At 48.5% G+C, this 16,863-nt stretch overlaps 1 protein-coding gene across 1 annotated transcript in view; it reads left to right on the top strand.

Annotated features, from left to right (window-relative positions):
• Positions 1 to 16,586, top strand: part of LYRM4 (LYR motif containing 4) — a 156,967-nt gene extending 140,381 nt beyond the window's left edge. Inside the window, exon 3 of the mRNA XM_033216112.1 lies at positions 15,520 to 16,586. Within this exon, the coding sequence (XP_033072003.1) occupies positions 15,520 to 15,588 (69 nt within the window). The 3' untranslated portion in view covers positions 15,589 to 16,586. The remainder of the gene's footprint in view (positions 1 to 15,519) is intronic.
• Positions 16,587 to 16,863: the final 277 nt, after the last annotated feature.

Genomic DNA, 16,863 nt, shown 5'->3' with positions numbered 1-16,863 from the left:
CATTACACAGGTGCCTCCTTCTCTTGGAATTCATTCCTTCGTTCAGCAGAGTGGCTGAGGCGCTGGGAATAGGCCAGGGTCACTGTACTCGAGTAGCTGACAGGTACATGGGAGTGTTTGCTCGCAGCCTGGGTCGTGGGCTCCACCCTGGCTGCCTAGACCAAAGATTCCATGTCGAGGCAGCCAAAGCAAGTGATAGGCCAGGCCTAGTTGCTTGGAAGAGAGAGGAGAGCTGGGAGAGGGCCTGGCACCCAGCCAGGGAAAGAGGATTCCATAGGAGGGAGCCGTCCTAGAAACCACTGGAGGTTTCTGGGCCATGGGTTGATGTGATGAGCATGTGTCTCTAGAGGGATGACTTCAGCAGCCGTGCAGGTGCAGCAAGGTGGGGCACAGACCCCTTCTCCTTACCATGACTGCACCAGCCACGTCAGCAAGGCCAGGAAGATGCCCACAGGTCTCATATGAAAATGACCAGCTTCCCAGACTCTTAGGAATAGTTTCACTAGGAGATGAGGGAAGCTCTGCACTGCTAAGTGCTGGGGACATGAAACGGGCTCATCCCCTGACTTCGGGGAGCTCACAGTGTCATGTCGGAGACAAACACCAAAACCACACAAAGTATATTGACAGCCCAGTGTGGCTGGTGCTGGGTGCTTGTATGTTCCTCTGCTCACCTTCAACAGGGAGCTGCTACGTGATATCCACGGACTTGAAAACACATGGCCAGCAACACCCTCTCAATGGCCCAGGGCTTGGGAGCCTTCCAGGAATGATGTCATGGGCTAACAATATTGGGGTCATATGTATACCAACATACCCCACTACCTGGGCTCCCTTCTGTCTCCCCCTAACCCAGAAATCAGGCTGAAGGGAGCACCAAAACGGTGAGAGGGAAAAACATCGCCTTGAGCCAGTTCTGGTTTTGATATTTGAACTGGTTCAAGTTGACTTTTAAAAAAGGTGTCCCTGGAGGGGTAAAATAGAGGCAGCCTGATAGCCCCCAGAAAGTTTGTCAAAGGTATATATCCCCCAGAGCAGGTGGTAAACACACCATCAAGAACCTGCTCATTCCCCAGCACACATCCCAGGAAGGATCAGCCTCAGCATTTGCATCACCTTGTAGCTAATCGTAGGGGGCCAGGATTCTGGCCTTGCCGCTGTGGTTTTGGTGGCATGAAGCAGAGTGCAGGGAAAGACATGCAGCTGAGCTTTGGTCTCTCCCCAAATGCGGGAGTGTGACCTCTGATAGGACAGGGCCTCTGGCAGTGTGCCCTGGGCTCTGTTGTCGCCATCCCAGGGAATTGCCAGGGCTTCCTCTGACGTGATGTTTGGGCCCTGAGTTCTGCCCGGTTCCCAGAAGGACCTGGTGACAGTTGCAGCGGTGCTGACATGTAACGTGGTGTGCTGACTGTTCGGGTGCTTTTGTCTCGGGGTGCTTCTGTTGTGCAGTGCTGCAGTGCTAGCTCCAGGGGACTCCTGGCTACTGGCTGGCACTGTTTATATCCACTGTCCCCGTGTGGCCTTCTCTGCACTGACCATCAGGCGTTGGAGAGGGTGGGTGTGTAAGTGTGATGGGAGACAGCTACCTGTCTCCTGTTTTGTAACTGTGTCTCCACCCTGAGCCGTGGTCTAGAGCAGCAGATAGAAATCACCCGCAAAACCCAGCTCCCCTACAAAGTACAAGTGTGTGTATAGAAGACAGGAAGATATTCCCTGCCTTCAGCTAGCAGCGTAGCAGGCGATAGCATCCTATAGGAACACCATAGGGTGCAAAGACACTTCTGTCCCCTGGTTTTGTAGTCCATGGCCCTGGCTTCTGGAAGAACGGTACCCAAAGTGCACCTGGTAGGAAAATCGCTACCCTAGTTTTTTGTTTTTTGGAAAAGTATGCACTCCATTGCAGGGCAGGGGTGGAGGGGGAGGAAAGACAGGTAATACTCAAAAAATAAGTGCTCAGCCTGAATCCGCTTAGATGAGCACTGCTTCTCATTCAGGGACGCTAGTCAGAAGCAAGGAAGCAATGGCATGCGTGCCCCCACCCCCCAGTTGCCTCCCTAAGGAGAAATTCCACAGGTGGGGCTGGGCCACCCAGGTCCTACAAAGCAGACCCCGTGACTCCAGTGCACAGACCTCAATAGGAGCCTCTGCCTTAACCCGTGTACCCATTCAAAAAGGACTCATTCCTGCGGAGGGGGCAGAAGGCTTGTGAGATGGGAACCCCTGCTAGCTGCCCACAACTTTGGACTCTTTGAGATCCATTAAAATAGTTTCATTCCCGGCCGGGCGCAGTGGCTCACACCTATAATCCTAGCACTTTGGGAGGTCGAGGCGGGTGGATCAGGAGGTCAGGAGATCAAGACCAACCTGGCCAATATGGTGAAACCCTGTCTGTACTAAAAATACAAAAAAAATTAGCCAGACATGGTGGCACACGCCTATAGTTCCAGCTACTCGGGAGGCTGAGGCAGGAGAATGGTGTAAACCCGGGAGGCAGAGGTTGCAGTGAGCCGAGATCATGCCACTACACTCCAGCTTGGGTGACAGAGCGAGATATCGTCTCAAAAAATAAAATAAAATAAAATAAAACAAAACAAAATAGTTTCATTCCCTTTCCCGTGATGATGTGGAATGTGACGGAAAGAGACCGTCACATGGTGGGCCTGTGTTTTTGGTTTTTTTTTTTTGGAGAGTCTCATTCTGCCACCGAGGCTATAGTGCGACAGCACAATCTTAGCTCACTGCAACCTCCACCTCCTGGGTTCAAGCGTTTCTCCTGCCTCAGCTTCCCGGTAGCTGGGATTACAGGCATATGACACCACGCCCAGCCAACTTTTTTTGTATTTTTAGTAGAGATGGGGTCTTGTCACGTTGATCAGGCTGGTCTTGAACTCCTGGTCACAAGTGATCCACCCGCCTCAGTGGTGGGATCACAGGTGTGAGACACCACACCCGGCCTTTTTTAACTGAACATGAGACATTCAGAAAGACCACAAGCCGGTGCAGCATGCTGATAAAAGTGGATAAGAGTGAGAGCAACTGTCCACTGTGTGTTGATGATTGAGGCAGACACTTGAGAGTGGACAACGCTCTATCTGTAGTCACCCTGGGACAGTGGGTGTGGACTGGACGTGTGGTCATGCTGACGAAGAGTGCATGCTCTTGTACCTTGTTTCTCTCTTGTCCCAGCAAGCAAAGATGAAACATATTAATTATTAACTGTGACACGGGATAGTGGGCAGGGATATGAATTTGCTCATCACTCTGTCAGCAACAACACAGAGGAAATAAGAGGCCGACTTCCCACCACCTCCCCCCACATTAGGAATATCCCGGCCAGTCGCAGTGGCTCAAGCCTGTAATCCCAGCACTTTGGGAGGCCGAGATGGGCGGATCACGAGGTCAGGAGATCGAAACCATCCTGGCTAACATGGTGAAACCCCGTCTCTACTAAAAAAAAATACAAAAAACTAGCCGGGCGAGGTGGCAGGCGCCTGTAATCCCAGCTACTCAGGAGGCTGAGGCAGGAGAATGGCGTGAACCCCGGAGGCAGAGATTGCAGTGAGCCGAGATCGCGCCACTGCACTCCAGCCTGGGCGACAGAGCGAGACTCGGTCTCAAAAAAAAAAAAAGAATATCCCGTATCTGGCATTCAAGGCTTACAGGAAGGATGGAGATGGAGTGTGTACTGGGAGAGGGGAAGCAAAAAGATGCACCCCTGCTTCTCTGAAATGGCCTTTCTCAGCTACCACGCATCATTGGAGATTGGGGTTTCAGTAAATCCAGTTTGGATGATCCCTTCAGGCACCCTTCTGTTGCATAAAATGGTGGCAGAATTAAACGTAGCAGTGTTATGCTATTATATGTAAACATTTTGAAGAACAAGCCTACTGGATTCTAAAAAGAAGAAAAGGTTATGTGGACCGAGGGCTGTTTTTAGAGGAACACCATGTGGTCGATATTCCTAAGTTTGGGTTTCACAATACTTCTTGTTGCCATACAGAAAAGACTGAAAAAATGTAGACATAAATTCACGCGTCCCTATTTCAGTGTGCTTTTTAAAAAAAATTGGGAAATATAAAAAGCATGATATAAAATGGCCTATTTGACAAATAAGCTTTTATCACTGGTGACTTGACTGTGATAAGGCTGTGGCAATGCCTCTCCATGCTGGGAGCGTGAAAGGATGTCCAGCCTTGTCATAAGCCAGAGGAGGGGCACAGATGTCATGCTTACCTTCCTCAGTGCAGGTGAAGAGGAGCAGGCAGCTTAGCATGTGCCATCTGAGACCATATGTTGAAATTCTGTCAAAAATGTGTTGGCCAGGCATGGTGGCTCATGCCTGTAATTCTAGCACTTTAGGACGCCAAGTCAGGCGGATCACCTGAAATGGGATTTTGAGACCAGCCTGGCCAACATGGTGAAAGCCCATCTCTACTAAAAAGACAAAAATTAGCCAGATGTGGTGGCACATGCCTGCAGTCCCAGCTATTCAAGAAGCTGAGGCATGAGAATCACTTGAACACAGGAGGAGGAGGTTGCAGCGAGCTGAGATCACACCACAGAACTCCAGCCTGGCTGACAGAGTGAGACTCTGTCTCAGAATATATATATGTATAGATATTGTTTTGGTGGCTCAAGGGGCTTTTTTGGCCTTCCAAAGCACCCCTGAAAGTGGAGCTATCTTAGGAAAGTGCAGTATCTTAAAAATATGTTTCTGAAACTGTGTGTATCAGAAGGCACTCAAAGGTGACAGGGTAAAAACAGTGCGTCCTCTTGGAGGGTCAGGGTTACTTGTCAACTTGGAGGGAAAAAAAACTGTGAAGAGACTGGGTCTTGCTATGTTGCTGAGACTAGAGTGCAGTATCTATTCAAAGGCGAGATCATAGAGCACTACAGCCTCGAACTCCTGGGCTCAAGCAATCTTCCCACCTTAGCCTCCTGAGTAGCTGAGACTACAGGTGTGCACCAAGGTGGGTTTCCCTACCACATCTGGCAGGGAAAACATTTTTATACGAACATAAGCACAGATATGCTATACAGCAGAATATACCATTTACATGAAGATCAATATGAGACTTCCAAGAAATATTCTGGCTACCACAGCCCCTTTAAGCTAAGTCCCAAATCCCCAGGAGAATGATTTTGGTTTTTTGTGGGGGGTTTTTTTTGTTTTTTTTTTTTGTCTTTTTTTTTTTTTTTTTTTTTGACGGAGTCTCGCTCTATCACCAGGCTGGAGTGCAGTGATGCAATCTCGGCTCACTGCAACCTCTGCCTCCCGGGTTCAAGTAATTCTCCTGCCTCAGCTTCCCGAGTGGCTGGGACTATAGGCACACACCACCACACCCAGCTAATTTTTGTATTTTTAGTAGAGACAGGGTTTCACCATGTTTGCCAGGATGGTCTCAATCTCTTGACCTCGTGATCCACCCGGCTCGGCCTCCCAAAGTAGTGGGATTACAGGCGTAAGCCACCACACTGCCAGGAGTATGATTTTATGTGTTAACTACCTCTGCATAACAGGATCTGGTTTGTAACTCTCTCTTGTGTGAATTTCTCTCTCCTTGGGCCAGTGCCATTCTGTTTTACTAATATCTCAAAAATGCTTTAAGATTTTCCTTTTCAAAGGTTTTCTTATTCATGACTTTTTATTCACATAAACCTTAAAGTCATTTTGTCATGTATTTTTTAAAATCTTGTCAGATTTTATATTATCATTGTATTAAATGTGAATTCATTTGCAAAAATTGTCATTTTTATATGACTCAGTCTTGTCACGAATATGGTATCTCTCAGTAAAATTTTATATGACTTAGCTTTTTAGTTTCTTTCTAAAGATCACACATGTCTTATGAAGTTTACATCTAGGAGTGTTTTTTGTCACTGTGACTGTTGTTACTGCCCTTTCCCATTATGTTTTCAGTGTGATCCACTGGGGTGCCAGCTTCTGACATGTGAAATGGAAGAGCATGCCTAGCAGAGCAAGTACACACCCTCCAAAAATAGAAATTAAAAGAAAACATGACAGAGTTTGCCTGTGAAAGCCTACAAATTGATGATAATAATGGTACTTTCCTCATAAAGTCATTGTGAGGCTAAAAGAAATACTTTCATTTAGTTATTAATAATTGATTAAGCACTTAGAGCAGTGCCTGGTACATAGTAAATGCTCATTAATCGTCACTATTGCTTTCATCATCATCATCATTATTTTGTACTAGTCATAGCATTATCATCATTAAATGAAAAAGTATCATCATCATCACACCAGACGCAAAATTTGGCACTGTGCCCTGCGGCCCCCGATCTCTGAGGGGGAAGAGAGCAGAGCAGTTTACCCCTTGGCTTCACCAGCAAAGCCATGTCTCTCCTGTAACTGTACAGGGCACAGCCACCTCCTCGTACCAGACTGCTCTGACCCACTGGCAGTGTCATGGGCCCTGTCTGGGCAGGAAGCCCATAAGAGAAGAGATGAGGAAAGAACAACTCAGCAGTCAGTCCTTGAGTCCAGCCCGGAAAGCTCACATTCACACCCACGTGGTGAGCTTAGCTGTCAAATTGCCAGCATATTCTGCAGTTGGGGGTTAATTATTACAGAATCATGTGCTCTTGTAGCTGAAGGGTGAGGGGCCTTGAGATCCTAAGATCAGGGTCTGGGACCCCATGATATGCATTTTGGTTTTTTTTTTTTTTTTTGAGACAGAGTCTCACTCTATTACCCAGGCTGGAATACAGTGGCGAGATCTTGGCTCACTGCAACCTCTGCCTCCTGGGTTCAAGTGATTCTCCTGCCTCAGCCTCCTGAGTAGCAAGGATTACAGGCGCCCACTACCACACCCGGCTAATTTTTGTGTCTTTAGTAGAGACAGGGTTTCACCATGTTGGTCAGCCTGGTCTCAAACTCCTGACCTTGTGATCCGCCCGCTAGGCCTCCCAAAGTGCTGGGATTACAGGCGTGAGCCACTGCGCCCCGCCCATGATATGCATCTTGACAGAGACAGGCCTTGCACAAATCTGTGCATGGAAGTAATGTTTAGCAGGCCCTTGCCAGGTGCCTAGCACTGTGCTTATTTGATTTTCCCAGTAGTGTTAGGACATTTCATCTATGTGGGCCCTGGGAAGGAACTGGGGAAAATGGTGGATTTTCTTCACATCTAGTGTTTCGTTTGATTCCCATAACAACTCTGCGAAACAGGCAGGAAGTGGCAGAGACAGGAGTAGGATCCCAGCCCAGGGCTGCGTCCATTCCCCACCTTCCCCACCCACTCCCCTGGCGAGTGAGCCCAGTTCCTGGGACCCAGGTTCTATAGAGATGTGTTGCAGGGATGGCTGTGCATTGCTTCAGAAGAAAGACTAAGCAGTGAAGACCTGTAACATTGTACCCAATTGTATTTTCTTTTTTTTTTTTTTTTTTTTTTTTTTTTTTTTGAGACGGAGTCTCGCTCTGCCGCCTAGGCTGGAGTGCAGTGGCCGGATCTCAGCTCACTGCAAGCTCCGCCTCCCGGGTTTACGCCATTCTCCTGCCTCAGCCTCCCGAGTAGCTGGGACTACAGGCGCCCGCCACATCGCCCGGCTAGTTTTTTGTATTTTTAGTAGAGACGGGGTTTCACCATGTTAGCCAGGATGGTTTCGATCTCCTGACCTCGTGATCCGCCCGTCTCGGCCTCCCAAAGTGCTGGGATTACAGGCTTGAGCCACCGCGCCCGGCCCCAATTGTATTTTCTTACATCTTGCTCCTTCCTCCCCTGCAGGTTATTTGTCTAATGAGTCTCAGAGCTCTTAAGTGTTTCTGGGCCATCTAGTCATCCCGGCTACTGGCAGTTGAGTAATCTGTGTACTTTTCCAATGAACTCTAATGCCAACTCCCTAAACTTAATAGAATAAAAGTGTGATCAGCTTTAATGACCAGTTTATGCACAGTAATGGTTTGATGTGGCTGTATAAGTCAATTTGGGATTCTGGAGGGACTGGAACTTGAAGCTGTTAATTGCACTACCTTACTTGTGTTGACCAGACCCTCTTACCTGCAGCTTGGAGCATCCTTCTCTGCCATTAGCACCGCAGCATCAATCCTGGCTAGCCTCCTGTTGTGTGCTGACACATTTTACAGCCCAAATAAATGCAGCAGAACTGCTACACAAACATTTATTGCCTCAACTCCTTAGCCCTCATTGAGATAACTTTTTAATATTTCTTCCCTGTGTGAACTGAGTATTTCCCCTGCTTCTTCTGTAATGGCTCTGAGTAAATCCCATATAGCCCTGGATTCTAGCCTTAAACCCTCTGCTGGGCCAAATTTAAATCATTTCATTTCACTTAACAGTCAGTGAACATTCTTGTTGCACTAAATGGTCCTACCACTGTTTTTATTCACTTGTCTTCATCAGTTCTGTATTTCCACTTGTGGCTCACCAGCAGAGCACTCTGTAATCACTCAGCTATCTGGATTTTAGAGTCAGTGGGCACCGACTCTTAGAACCATGGAGTATGGGACTGATATTTTTAGTTGTCAGGTACTTTCTGAGCACTTTGTATGGGTCTGGCACTGACCTAAACTGCGCTTTGAAGGCACCTAAGTCAAGTAACATGATCCCTTCTCCCCCCTCCCCTCAGTCACCGATGCTCATGCTGGGGAACTGAGGCAGGCCCACTTACCATTACAGTATAGGGACCATGTGGGTGGCCCCAATATATGCAGTATATATGTCAGACAGACATGCATCTCTATATCCTCTTAATACCATTCACATTGTAAGACCTGATGTCATTAGTTTTTTTTCCCTCCCCCAAGGGCCATAAAATTGTCATACTGGAATGGGTTTTTTTGTTGTTGTTTTTTGTTTTTTAATTTAATTAAAATGTCTGTCAAAGCAGACTATAAATTTGGTTTGTTTTGATTTCAAGTTTCCTGAAACTTGGCTCTTCAGATTGCCCCCCAGTTCTTCATTCTGTGGGTTTCCTTTGGGGTCTTTCCCATGGGGCCGATCCCACCTCACAGCTACATGCCTTACAGAAGAGCACCCCCCCCCCGAAGTTTCATCCTCTAGACGAAATAAACATGACGGTAACTACTGTAATGAGGGCTTTGTGAAATAAACATGATGGTAACTACTGTAATGGGAGCTTTTGTAAGAAACACAGCAGAGGGCCACATTCTCCTGTTGGAGAATCCTGTGTTCGTTCTTGTTCTAGCCAGCGCGTAGAGAATACGGCCTTTAGCACACAGAGAGCTACATAGGGAGAAGCATGTTTGTTCTGAGGCATGATAAGTGTGCCACCAAAGCCTTCAAAGGGGCCACCAGAGGAAGTGTCGGCCAGACAGACAGACCTTCTGGAAAGTAGTTTTGCAAGATCCATCAGTAACCATAAAAATATTCATATCTGGCCAGGCACAGTGGCTCACACCTGTAATCCCAGCACTTTGGGAGGCCGAGGTGGGTGGATCACGAGGTCAGGAGATCGAGACCACGGTGAAACCCTGTCTCTACTAAAAATACAAAAAAATTAGCCGGGCATGGTGGCGGCCGCCTGTAGTCCCAGATACTTGGGAGGCTGAGGCAGGAGAATGGTGTGAACCTGGGAGGCGGAGCTTGCAGTGAGCCGAGATCGCGCCACTGCACTCTGGCTTGGGCGACAGAGCGAGACTCCATCTCAAAAAAAAAAAAAAATTCTTATCTGTTTATCCAACAATTCTACTTCTAGAAACCTTTTATAAGGAAAAAAGTCAGATTTGATAAAAGGTTATATATGAATGATAATCCTGGCATTAAGTGAAAACAGTCTAAATGTTCATCATATGGGAGTGATTAAATAGATTATGATATATCTTTACAATGGAGTATTACACAGTTACTGAAAATATTCCTTCAAAGGACAGTTAATGACATAAGGATCATAATATGAAGTTAAGTTCAAAAGCAAGTTATGCTATGATCTCACATTTAAATATTGTGTATATATACACACACATTTTTAATCTACATGTGATATAACAGACTACTCAAAAATACCAAACTACTAATAGCCACATATCCGAATGCAGCTAAATATTTAGAGCAAGCTTGTCCAACCCACAGCCTGTGGGCCACGTGCAGCCCAGGATGGCCTTGAATGCAGCCCAACACAAATTCGTAAACTTAAAACATGAGATTTTTTTTTTGCGATTTTTTTTTTTTCTTTAGCTCATCAGCTTTCGTTAATGTTAGTGTGTTTTATGTGTGGCCCAAGAGAATTCTTCTTCTTCCAGTGTGGCCCAGGGAAGCAAAAAGATTGGACACCCCTGATTTAAAGAGAAAAGAACAGAATCTTTATAATTTCCGATGTAGCTTTTTTAAACTTTGGAAACAGCTACAGTAGGTACTTGTTAATTGCACCTCCCCAGATGACAGGGACATTGTTTCCACTTGCCACAGGGCACAGATCACCCCCTTCTCTGCACCAGCCTTCGTTTCATTAGTCCTATGATCTCACATTAAAATTCTCATTGTGCATTCAAGTCAGTAAAGATTGGTTTAGCTGTATGTAGCAAGAAACCCAGGTAACAGGAGCTTTTAAAAGATGGAGATTTACTTTTCTCACACATAAAAGAAAGCTGGCAATAAGGTGTCCAGAGCTGGCATGGTGTCTCCATGGTCAAGCACTCAGGCACCTCCTTTCTGCCCCCCAGCCTTAGCGTGTAGCTCCCATATCAGACTTACCTTACGGTGCTAGATGTCTGCTGGTGTTCCAGCTATCAAGTTCATATTCCAGGCAGAACGGAGACAAACTGGGGGGCAGGCAGGCAGTGGAGTGCCCCTAGTCTGAGGCGGCCCACTTTAAAGAACTTTCCTAGATGCTCCTGCCTTGATGACAGCTGACACCTCATTGGCCACGTCTAGCTGCACAGGAGTCTGGAGAATGTGCACTTCTAGATGCGCACTGACCCTGTAAGGAAAAAGGAGAGATGGATGCTGAGCAGGCCACAGTTCTCTCATGTGGTTATCTCAGATTTTCATAACATAGGCTCATAATTATAGTGATGTATAATTTGCGTTATGAAGAAATCATTGATCAGCCAGGCATGGCGGCACATGCCTGTAATCCCAGCTACTCAGGAGGCTGAGGCAGGAGGATCACTCAAGCCCAGGAGTTCAAGACCAACCTGGGCAACATAGTGAGAACCTGTCTCTAAAAAAGAGAGAGAGAGAGAAAGAGAAAAGAAAGGAAGAAATGGTGGGGACCTGGTAGGGCAGCAGCATTTTGGAGAAAGCACTGGACAGAGATCAGAAGATCTGGGGTTCATGTCTTTGCTTCTATATGGATTGATTCTTCTGGGCTTCATTCTTCACCAAAAGCTGAGGGCAGTGATTCTAACAGCATCCACGTGCAGCAGTCTTGAACTTGCAAGGGTGGGTCTCCCTTCAGTGCAGCACCCATTCCTCTGGCTGCCCCTCTATAACTTCTGCCACTCCTTCCAAGCTGGAATCACCTCTTACCTGCACTCTTTTTCTGTTTTTGTTGTTGTTGTTGTTGTTGTTGTTGTTTTTGAGACGGAGTCTCGCTCTGTCACCCAGGCCAGAGTGCAGTGACACGATCTCGGCTCACTGCAACCTCTGCCTCCCGGGTTCACGCCATTCTTCTGCCTCAGCCTCCTGAATAGCCGGGATTATAGGTGCCCGCAACCTCGCCCTATATATTTTTAGTAGAGACGGGGCTTCACCATGTTGGTCAGGCTGGTCTCCGACCTGTGACCCCGTGATCCACCCACCTCGACCTCCCAAAGTGCTGAGATTACAGGCATAAGCCACCGCGCCCAGCCTCACCTGCACTCTTACTGGTCCCTTAACCGAGTCCCCTGCCACAACTCTCCACCTCTTCCTTGCCTTGACCCTAAGACAAGGTGATCTTTTTAACCACAGATCTGGATGCACTGGTCCTCCATTTTTAACATTTTAACAGCTTTCCATTCCCTCCAAGTAGAGCATGGCATCTGTGTTCTGGCCCTACCCCACTTTCCTTTTATTCTGTCTTCTCTCCTTCTCCACCCCCATCCTCACCCTCACCCTTCCGTATCCACACTTAGTCTAGTTCTGTCTCTGACAGTCTCCACATCCAGTCATGTCATGGGCTTCTCACCCCTGCGGCAGCTCCAGCCTCTGGGCCTCTGAGCTCCTCCTCCCCTGAGGCTGTCTCCTCTGAGAAGTCTTCCCTGACTCCCTCAGGCTGAGTCACATCTTCTAGATCCCTCTAGTCCTGTGTGCCCTCCTGTGCTAGTACATTCTAGATGCTAGGTCGTTTATCTCAATTCTTGTCTGTTTTCCCTTCCTGGACTCAGAGATTTCTGCAGGCATTAATCACATCCGAAAGTCTCACCCGCACAAGGTGCCTGGAACAGGAGGTGCTCACTGCTTGTCTGCAGAATGACTCAGGGCTGGGGCTGCCCCTCCAGGGCTCCTCCGGGTTTCCTGGGTCTTTGAACACCTGTGCATTGTGTGCTGTATATGCCTTCCACTCGTAGGAAAGAGCCCTGCCTGCCTGTCCATCTTCGCTGCAGAGCCATTTGCTCTCAGTGCATTGGGCTCAGATTGCTTCTCTCGCTCGCTCGTCATGGATCTGCTGAGCAGTGTTGTCTACTAGGACTGTGTGTGGCCCAGGGACACAGAAAGCAGTGTTCACCAGTCCTGCCCTTGAGGGGCTCTCAGGGGGCTGGAGAAGGGAAGACAGACATGAACTAGAGCACGTGACCTCATAGGGACCACACACACAGACCCTAGAGCATGTGACCTCATAGGGACCACACACACAGACCACACAGATGGTCCAGGTGGCTGCAAAGAGGAGGGCAGGCTTCGCGAGCATGCCGCCCGGGCTGCAGGCGGTGAACGGGTGGACAGAAGTGCGCCCTCCCTTCAGGAGGGGCCAGGAAGCCAGTCACCCCTCCTGCTGCTGCAACACGTTTCTCCCCTCCATGTCTGCCACGACTCTCCCTTGGCCAGATTCCCACCAGCTGCCCTAGGGACTCTCCTGCCATGTAGGTGCTGTACTGGTTGGGGACCTCACACATCTTTTTCTTGACACTGGCCAACTTTATTGAGGGCCCAAAGACTGCTGGAGCTGCAAAGGACCGTAAAGATCACCTAGAAGTTTCCAGACCTCATCCCACAGGCGAGGAACTGAGACCAGAGGAAGTGGAGAGTCTCACATGGCAAGTGGCAGAGCCATCCAAGCTGCAGCCCAGCTGTCCTGTTCCCGCTGCCCCCCTCCCCCTCATCCCAGAGCCTTTCCAGGGTGCCACCTTTCCTTCCAGGGTGCCAGAAGTAGAACATGTGGATCAGCACTGGGCCATTCGGAGACCGTGCGTCCCAGGTGGATCCTGGAGCCATGGACAGTGCCTGTAATCACAGAAGCTGAGAGTCAGAAGGAATCCATCTGGTTCAGCCCTGGTCTAGCATATACCTTCCTTCCCATCCTCACTTTCTGCTCCTCACGGGGACACAGAACTCACAGCTTCCCAAGCCAGCCCATTGCATTTTTGAACGGGTTTCTTCTTATGCCATCCCATAACCCCTGCCTGCCACTAAAGCCTTGAGAAGATGATGGTAAACTCTGTCAAGTACTCATGGAATGTCCAATTGTGGACACTTCTAGGACGCGTTCCTGGTGAATCCCCTGAGATCAATTAAATACAGAACAAGCTCCCAGGTAATGGAACCATCCAAGCTGTTATACAGAATTGTTTGTATTAGCCTAGTGTTAATTATCCAAACAGTAATGGTTCCCTTTTTTTTAAGGATCATTGGTATTCTAGCCTTTCTGTTCTCAGTATCGTTTGATAGTGGGTGCATCTATCTGTTGAGGTTAATATATGAAAACAAAACCGTGTACTATTCAGGGTGGAGGACAATGCTGATCCTCCTCTTCTCTGTAGTAGGGTATAGATGGCTTCAGCTCACCCAGTAGCTATTTCAGGTTGTCCAGAAGGGAAACTCAGAAACTCCCTGCATTCATCATGACTGTACAGTAGCCCCCAAGAAACCCAGTGTGGCTCCTCACAGCCCTCAAGATGACTTCCGACCTTGCCACCTAAAGTGTGGCCCATGGACCAGCAGCATCCGCATTACCTGCAGGTTGTGAGAAATGCAGCACCCCAGACGCGCCCCCATCCACTTGCATCCAAAGTCTTCTCTATATTAATGAGGGGAAAGGAGGAATGAGGACACAGTAGCAAAGCTCATCACTGTGACTTGTTAGGAGTTGTGCTGGAGAACTCATTCTCTACACCACCTTCCCATAACTCCTACCTGTCTCTTCTGATTTTTAATTAGGACATTCACTTGCATTTAAAAATACCTACGAGATCTCCCCCATCCCCCAAATCTCCACTGTCTACTTTTCTTTCTTCTTAGATGACCCGCTGCTCTTGCCTCTTTCTTCGCTTTCTCTTGCACCACAACACTTAGCAGTTATTATCCGTGCCACAGACCTTCAAGATACCGCTGTACAAGGGCAGACTGAAGACCGAGCAAATGGCATGGAAAGCAGGACACCTCAGATGGACCGCGGGGCTGTCCTTGGTGACAGAGTACTGCTCTTTAACACGTGCTGCAGTAATGACATGGTCGCCTTCTGTCCGGGGCCTTCACTTCGAAACAGAGCACTAAGGTCGAGGAGGAAAACCATATGATGTTGACCCCTGGCTGCTCTGGGTGGTAGCTGTGGCCTTTAGGAGTTTACTGTCGTTTGCTTAAACAGCAGTTACTCGCCTCGAATTTCCCATAGATAGTGACCAGCTGGTCTGAAATCCAGATAGAGTTGCTAATGGGCAGCCCTTTCTTCACCAGTTCCACTTATTCTTAAAAATGTATCACTCAGGAAATGCTTTTACAGAAAAATTGTGGCAAGACCCTTTGTTCCCGAGGAAGGACCTGCTGTAGCCCCAGATGATGGCTCCAGCATCCACCGGGGACAGTGGAAACGTTGGGCATTAAGACACTTAATAAAAAGGACACTTTAAAAAGAAGGGGGCAGGAAAGATGGCAGGCAGGAGGTGCAGGCACTCAGACAGCTGCCCTCAACCCCACCCAGGATGGGCCACGGAATAGTGTTCGCATTAACCTGAATGCAGTGCTTTTTCTACCCCAGCGTAGTCGGCACCCATTTCTGCATTGTTCTAAAACCCTTTCCCTATGCAAGAAGCAGTTCAAAGACTTAGGAGAGGAGGTACTGGGCACACATGTGACAGCTATGCCACCAGCAGGCAGGCCTCACCCAGCTCAGCACAGCCCCGCTATGCTGTTTCAGAGAGAGGGAACTGGTGTGTGGATCTCTGTAACTTCTCACCGTGAGGGAAGTGGGGGTTGGATGGTGCAAGAAGCTAGCCAAGCAGCTCTAATGACTGGCTTTGCCCCACAGTGCAGTTGCCAGAAGGGAGCAGCCCTGGGATGGCCAACATTTGTATTCGAAATGTTAGGAAATGTTCCTTCTGACCTTTCCCAGGGGCTAGAGGGCCACGGTTCCTGACCTGTGTCCTTTCTTTGCCTTCAGGTCCACATTGGCCAACTGTATTCAACTGACAAGCTGATCATTGAGAATCGAGACATGCCCAGGACCTAGCAAGCCGGGGACCAGCCACCAGCAGCGGCCAGGGACCACCTTCAGCATCCACTCTGTGTTTGAGATGGGGGCTCCCCAAACCAGCTTACAATAGCCTTCCGCGCTGCCCGCCCTGTGGGAGCTGATAAACCAAGTCACGTTTGCGTTCTGTTGCAGCCTTAGTGAAAAAGGAGGGCTGTCTCTCCTTGGCTCACGTGTTAGAATGGAGAGCTGGAGTTTGTTCAGAATAGTGCTGTGTGTTACCGCGTCTCCCCTCCACCCCACTCCTATCTCGTAGCTCGTGGCCATTGTGTATAGCATTTCTACATGTTGTTTCTTGGTCCTTGACAATAAAAAGAATTGTCTCCGTGAGCCTTTCACACCAGATAAACCCCTGCCGATTAATGCATTTTCATTTTCTACTGACAGAAGGCCTGGAGAGGGCTGTTGGGGGCCCTCAGGGAGGGTTCGACCCTGAGAAAAGAAGTGCCTTGGTGAAGGCAAGTCCAAGCCCCACTTGAGACTGGGGCAGTGTGGAGCAGGGCAGGGCTGCGAGGGTACACGGTGCATGCTGTAACGTATACCTGAACCCAGTACAACAAAGGTGATGGGTGTGTAGGTACACACCCAGAGATGGCGCACTGCGGATCAGCAACCTTAGCCCCACCTAGGAGCTTGCTGGAAATGCAGGCTCAAGTCCCTCCCAACACCTGGTGAATGAGAGCCCCCCAGCCTGATCCAAGCCCAGGACAACCCCCATACCCTGAAGACTGGAACACGCTGCGCAGCACTGGTGCCCAAATCTGGCTGCTGGACAGAAGCACCTGGAGAGTTGGAGCGCTTTTTAAAAAGACGTCTCAGCACTTCGCTCTCTGCAGATTCTGACTCAGTAAGTGAGGGGTGAGGCACATGTTCCTCTCTTTCTAAAGCTCTGCCAGTGTTTTTCATGTTTAACCAGTTGGGGACCCCTGCTCTTTAAGCATATTACAGGTAATAAAGGTATTGTTTGTATGCTTTTATTCTTGGAAACAGATTCATTCCAAACATAGAAAGAACGTATTAAATAACTTGCTTGTCATCTGGGGAGTTTACGAGGGACCAGACCCATCAGAGTGGCTTCTTGTTTCCCTTTGCGTGCAGTGGTGAGTGGATTTGGTATCTGTGTGTTAAGGTTTGGAACAGGCTCATATAAATAGCACCAGTCCTGGAATAGCTGCAGCACGGTCACCCCCTCATGTTGACTCTCACAGTCATGGGAGTGGGCACACGCAGTCTGAGCCCACGCTCTTCTCACCC

Source organism: Trachypithecus francoisi, unplaced genomic scaffold (genome assembly GCF_009764315.1).
Source record: "Trachypithecus francoisi isolate TF-2019V2 unplaced genomic scaffold, Tfra_2.0 Lachesis_group10, whole genome shotgun sequence".
Classification (NCBI taxonomy): Eukaryota; Metazoa; Chordata; class Mammalia; order Primates; family Cercopithecidae; genus Trachypithecus; species Trachypithecus francoisi.
The sequence above is the reverse complement of the archived record's forward strand: the minus strand, read 5'-3'. Positions and strand labels throughout refer to the sequence as shown.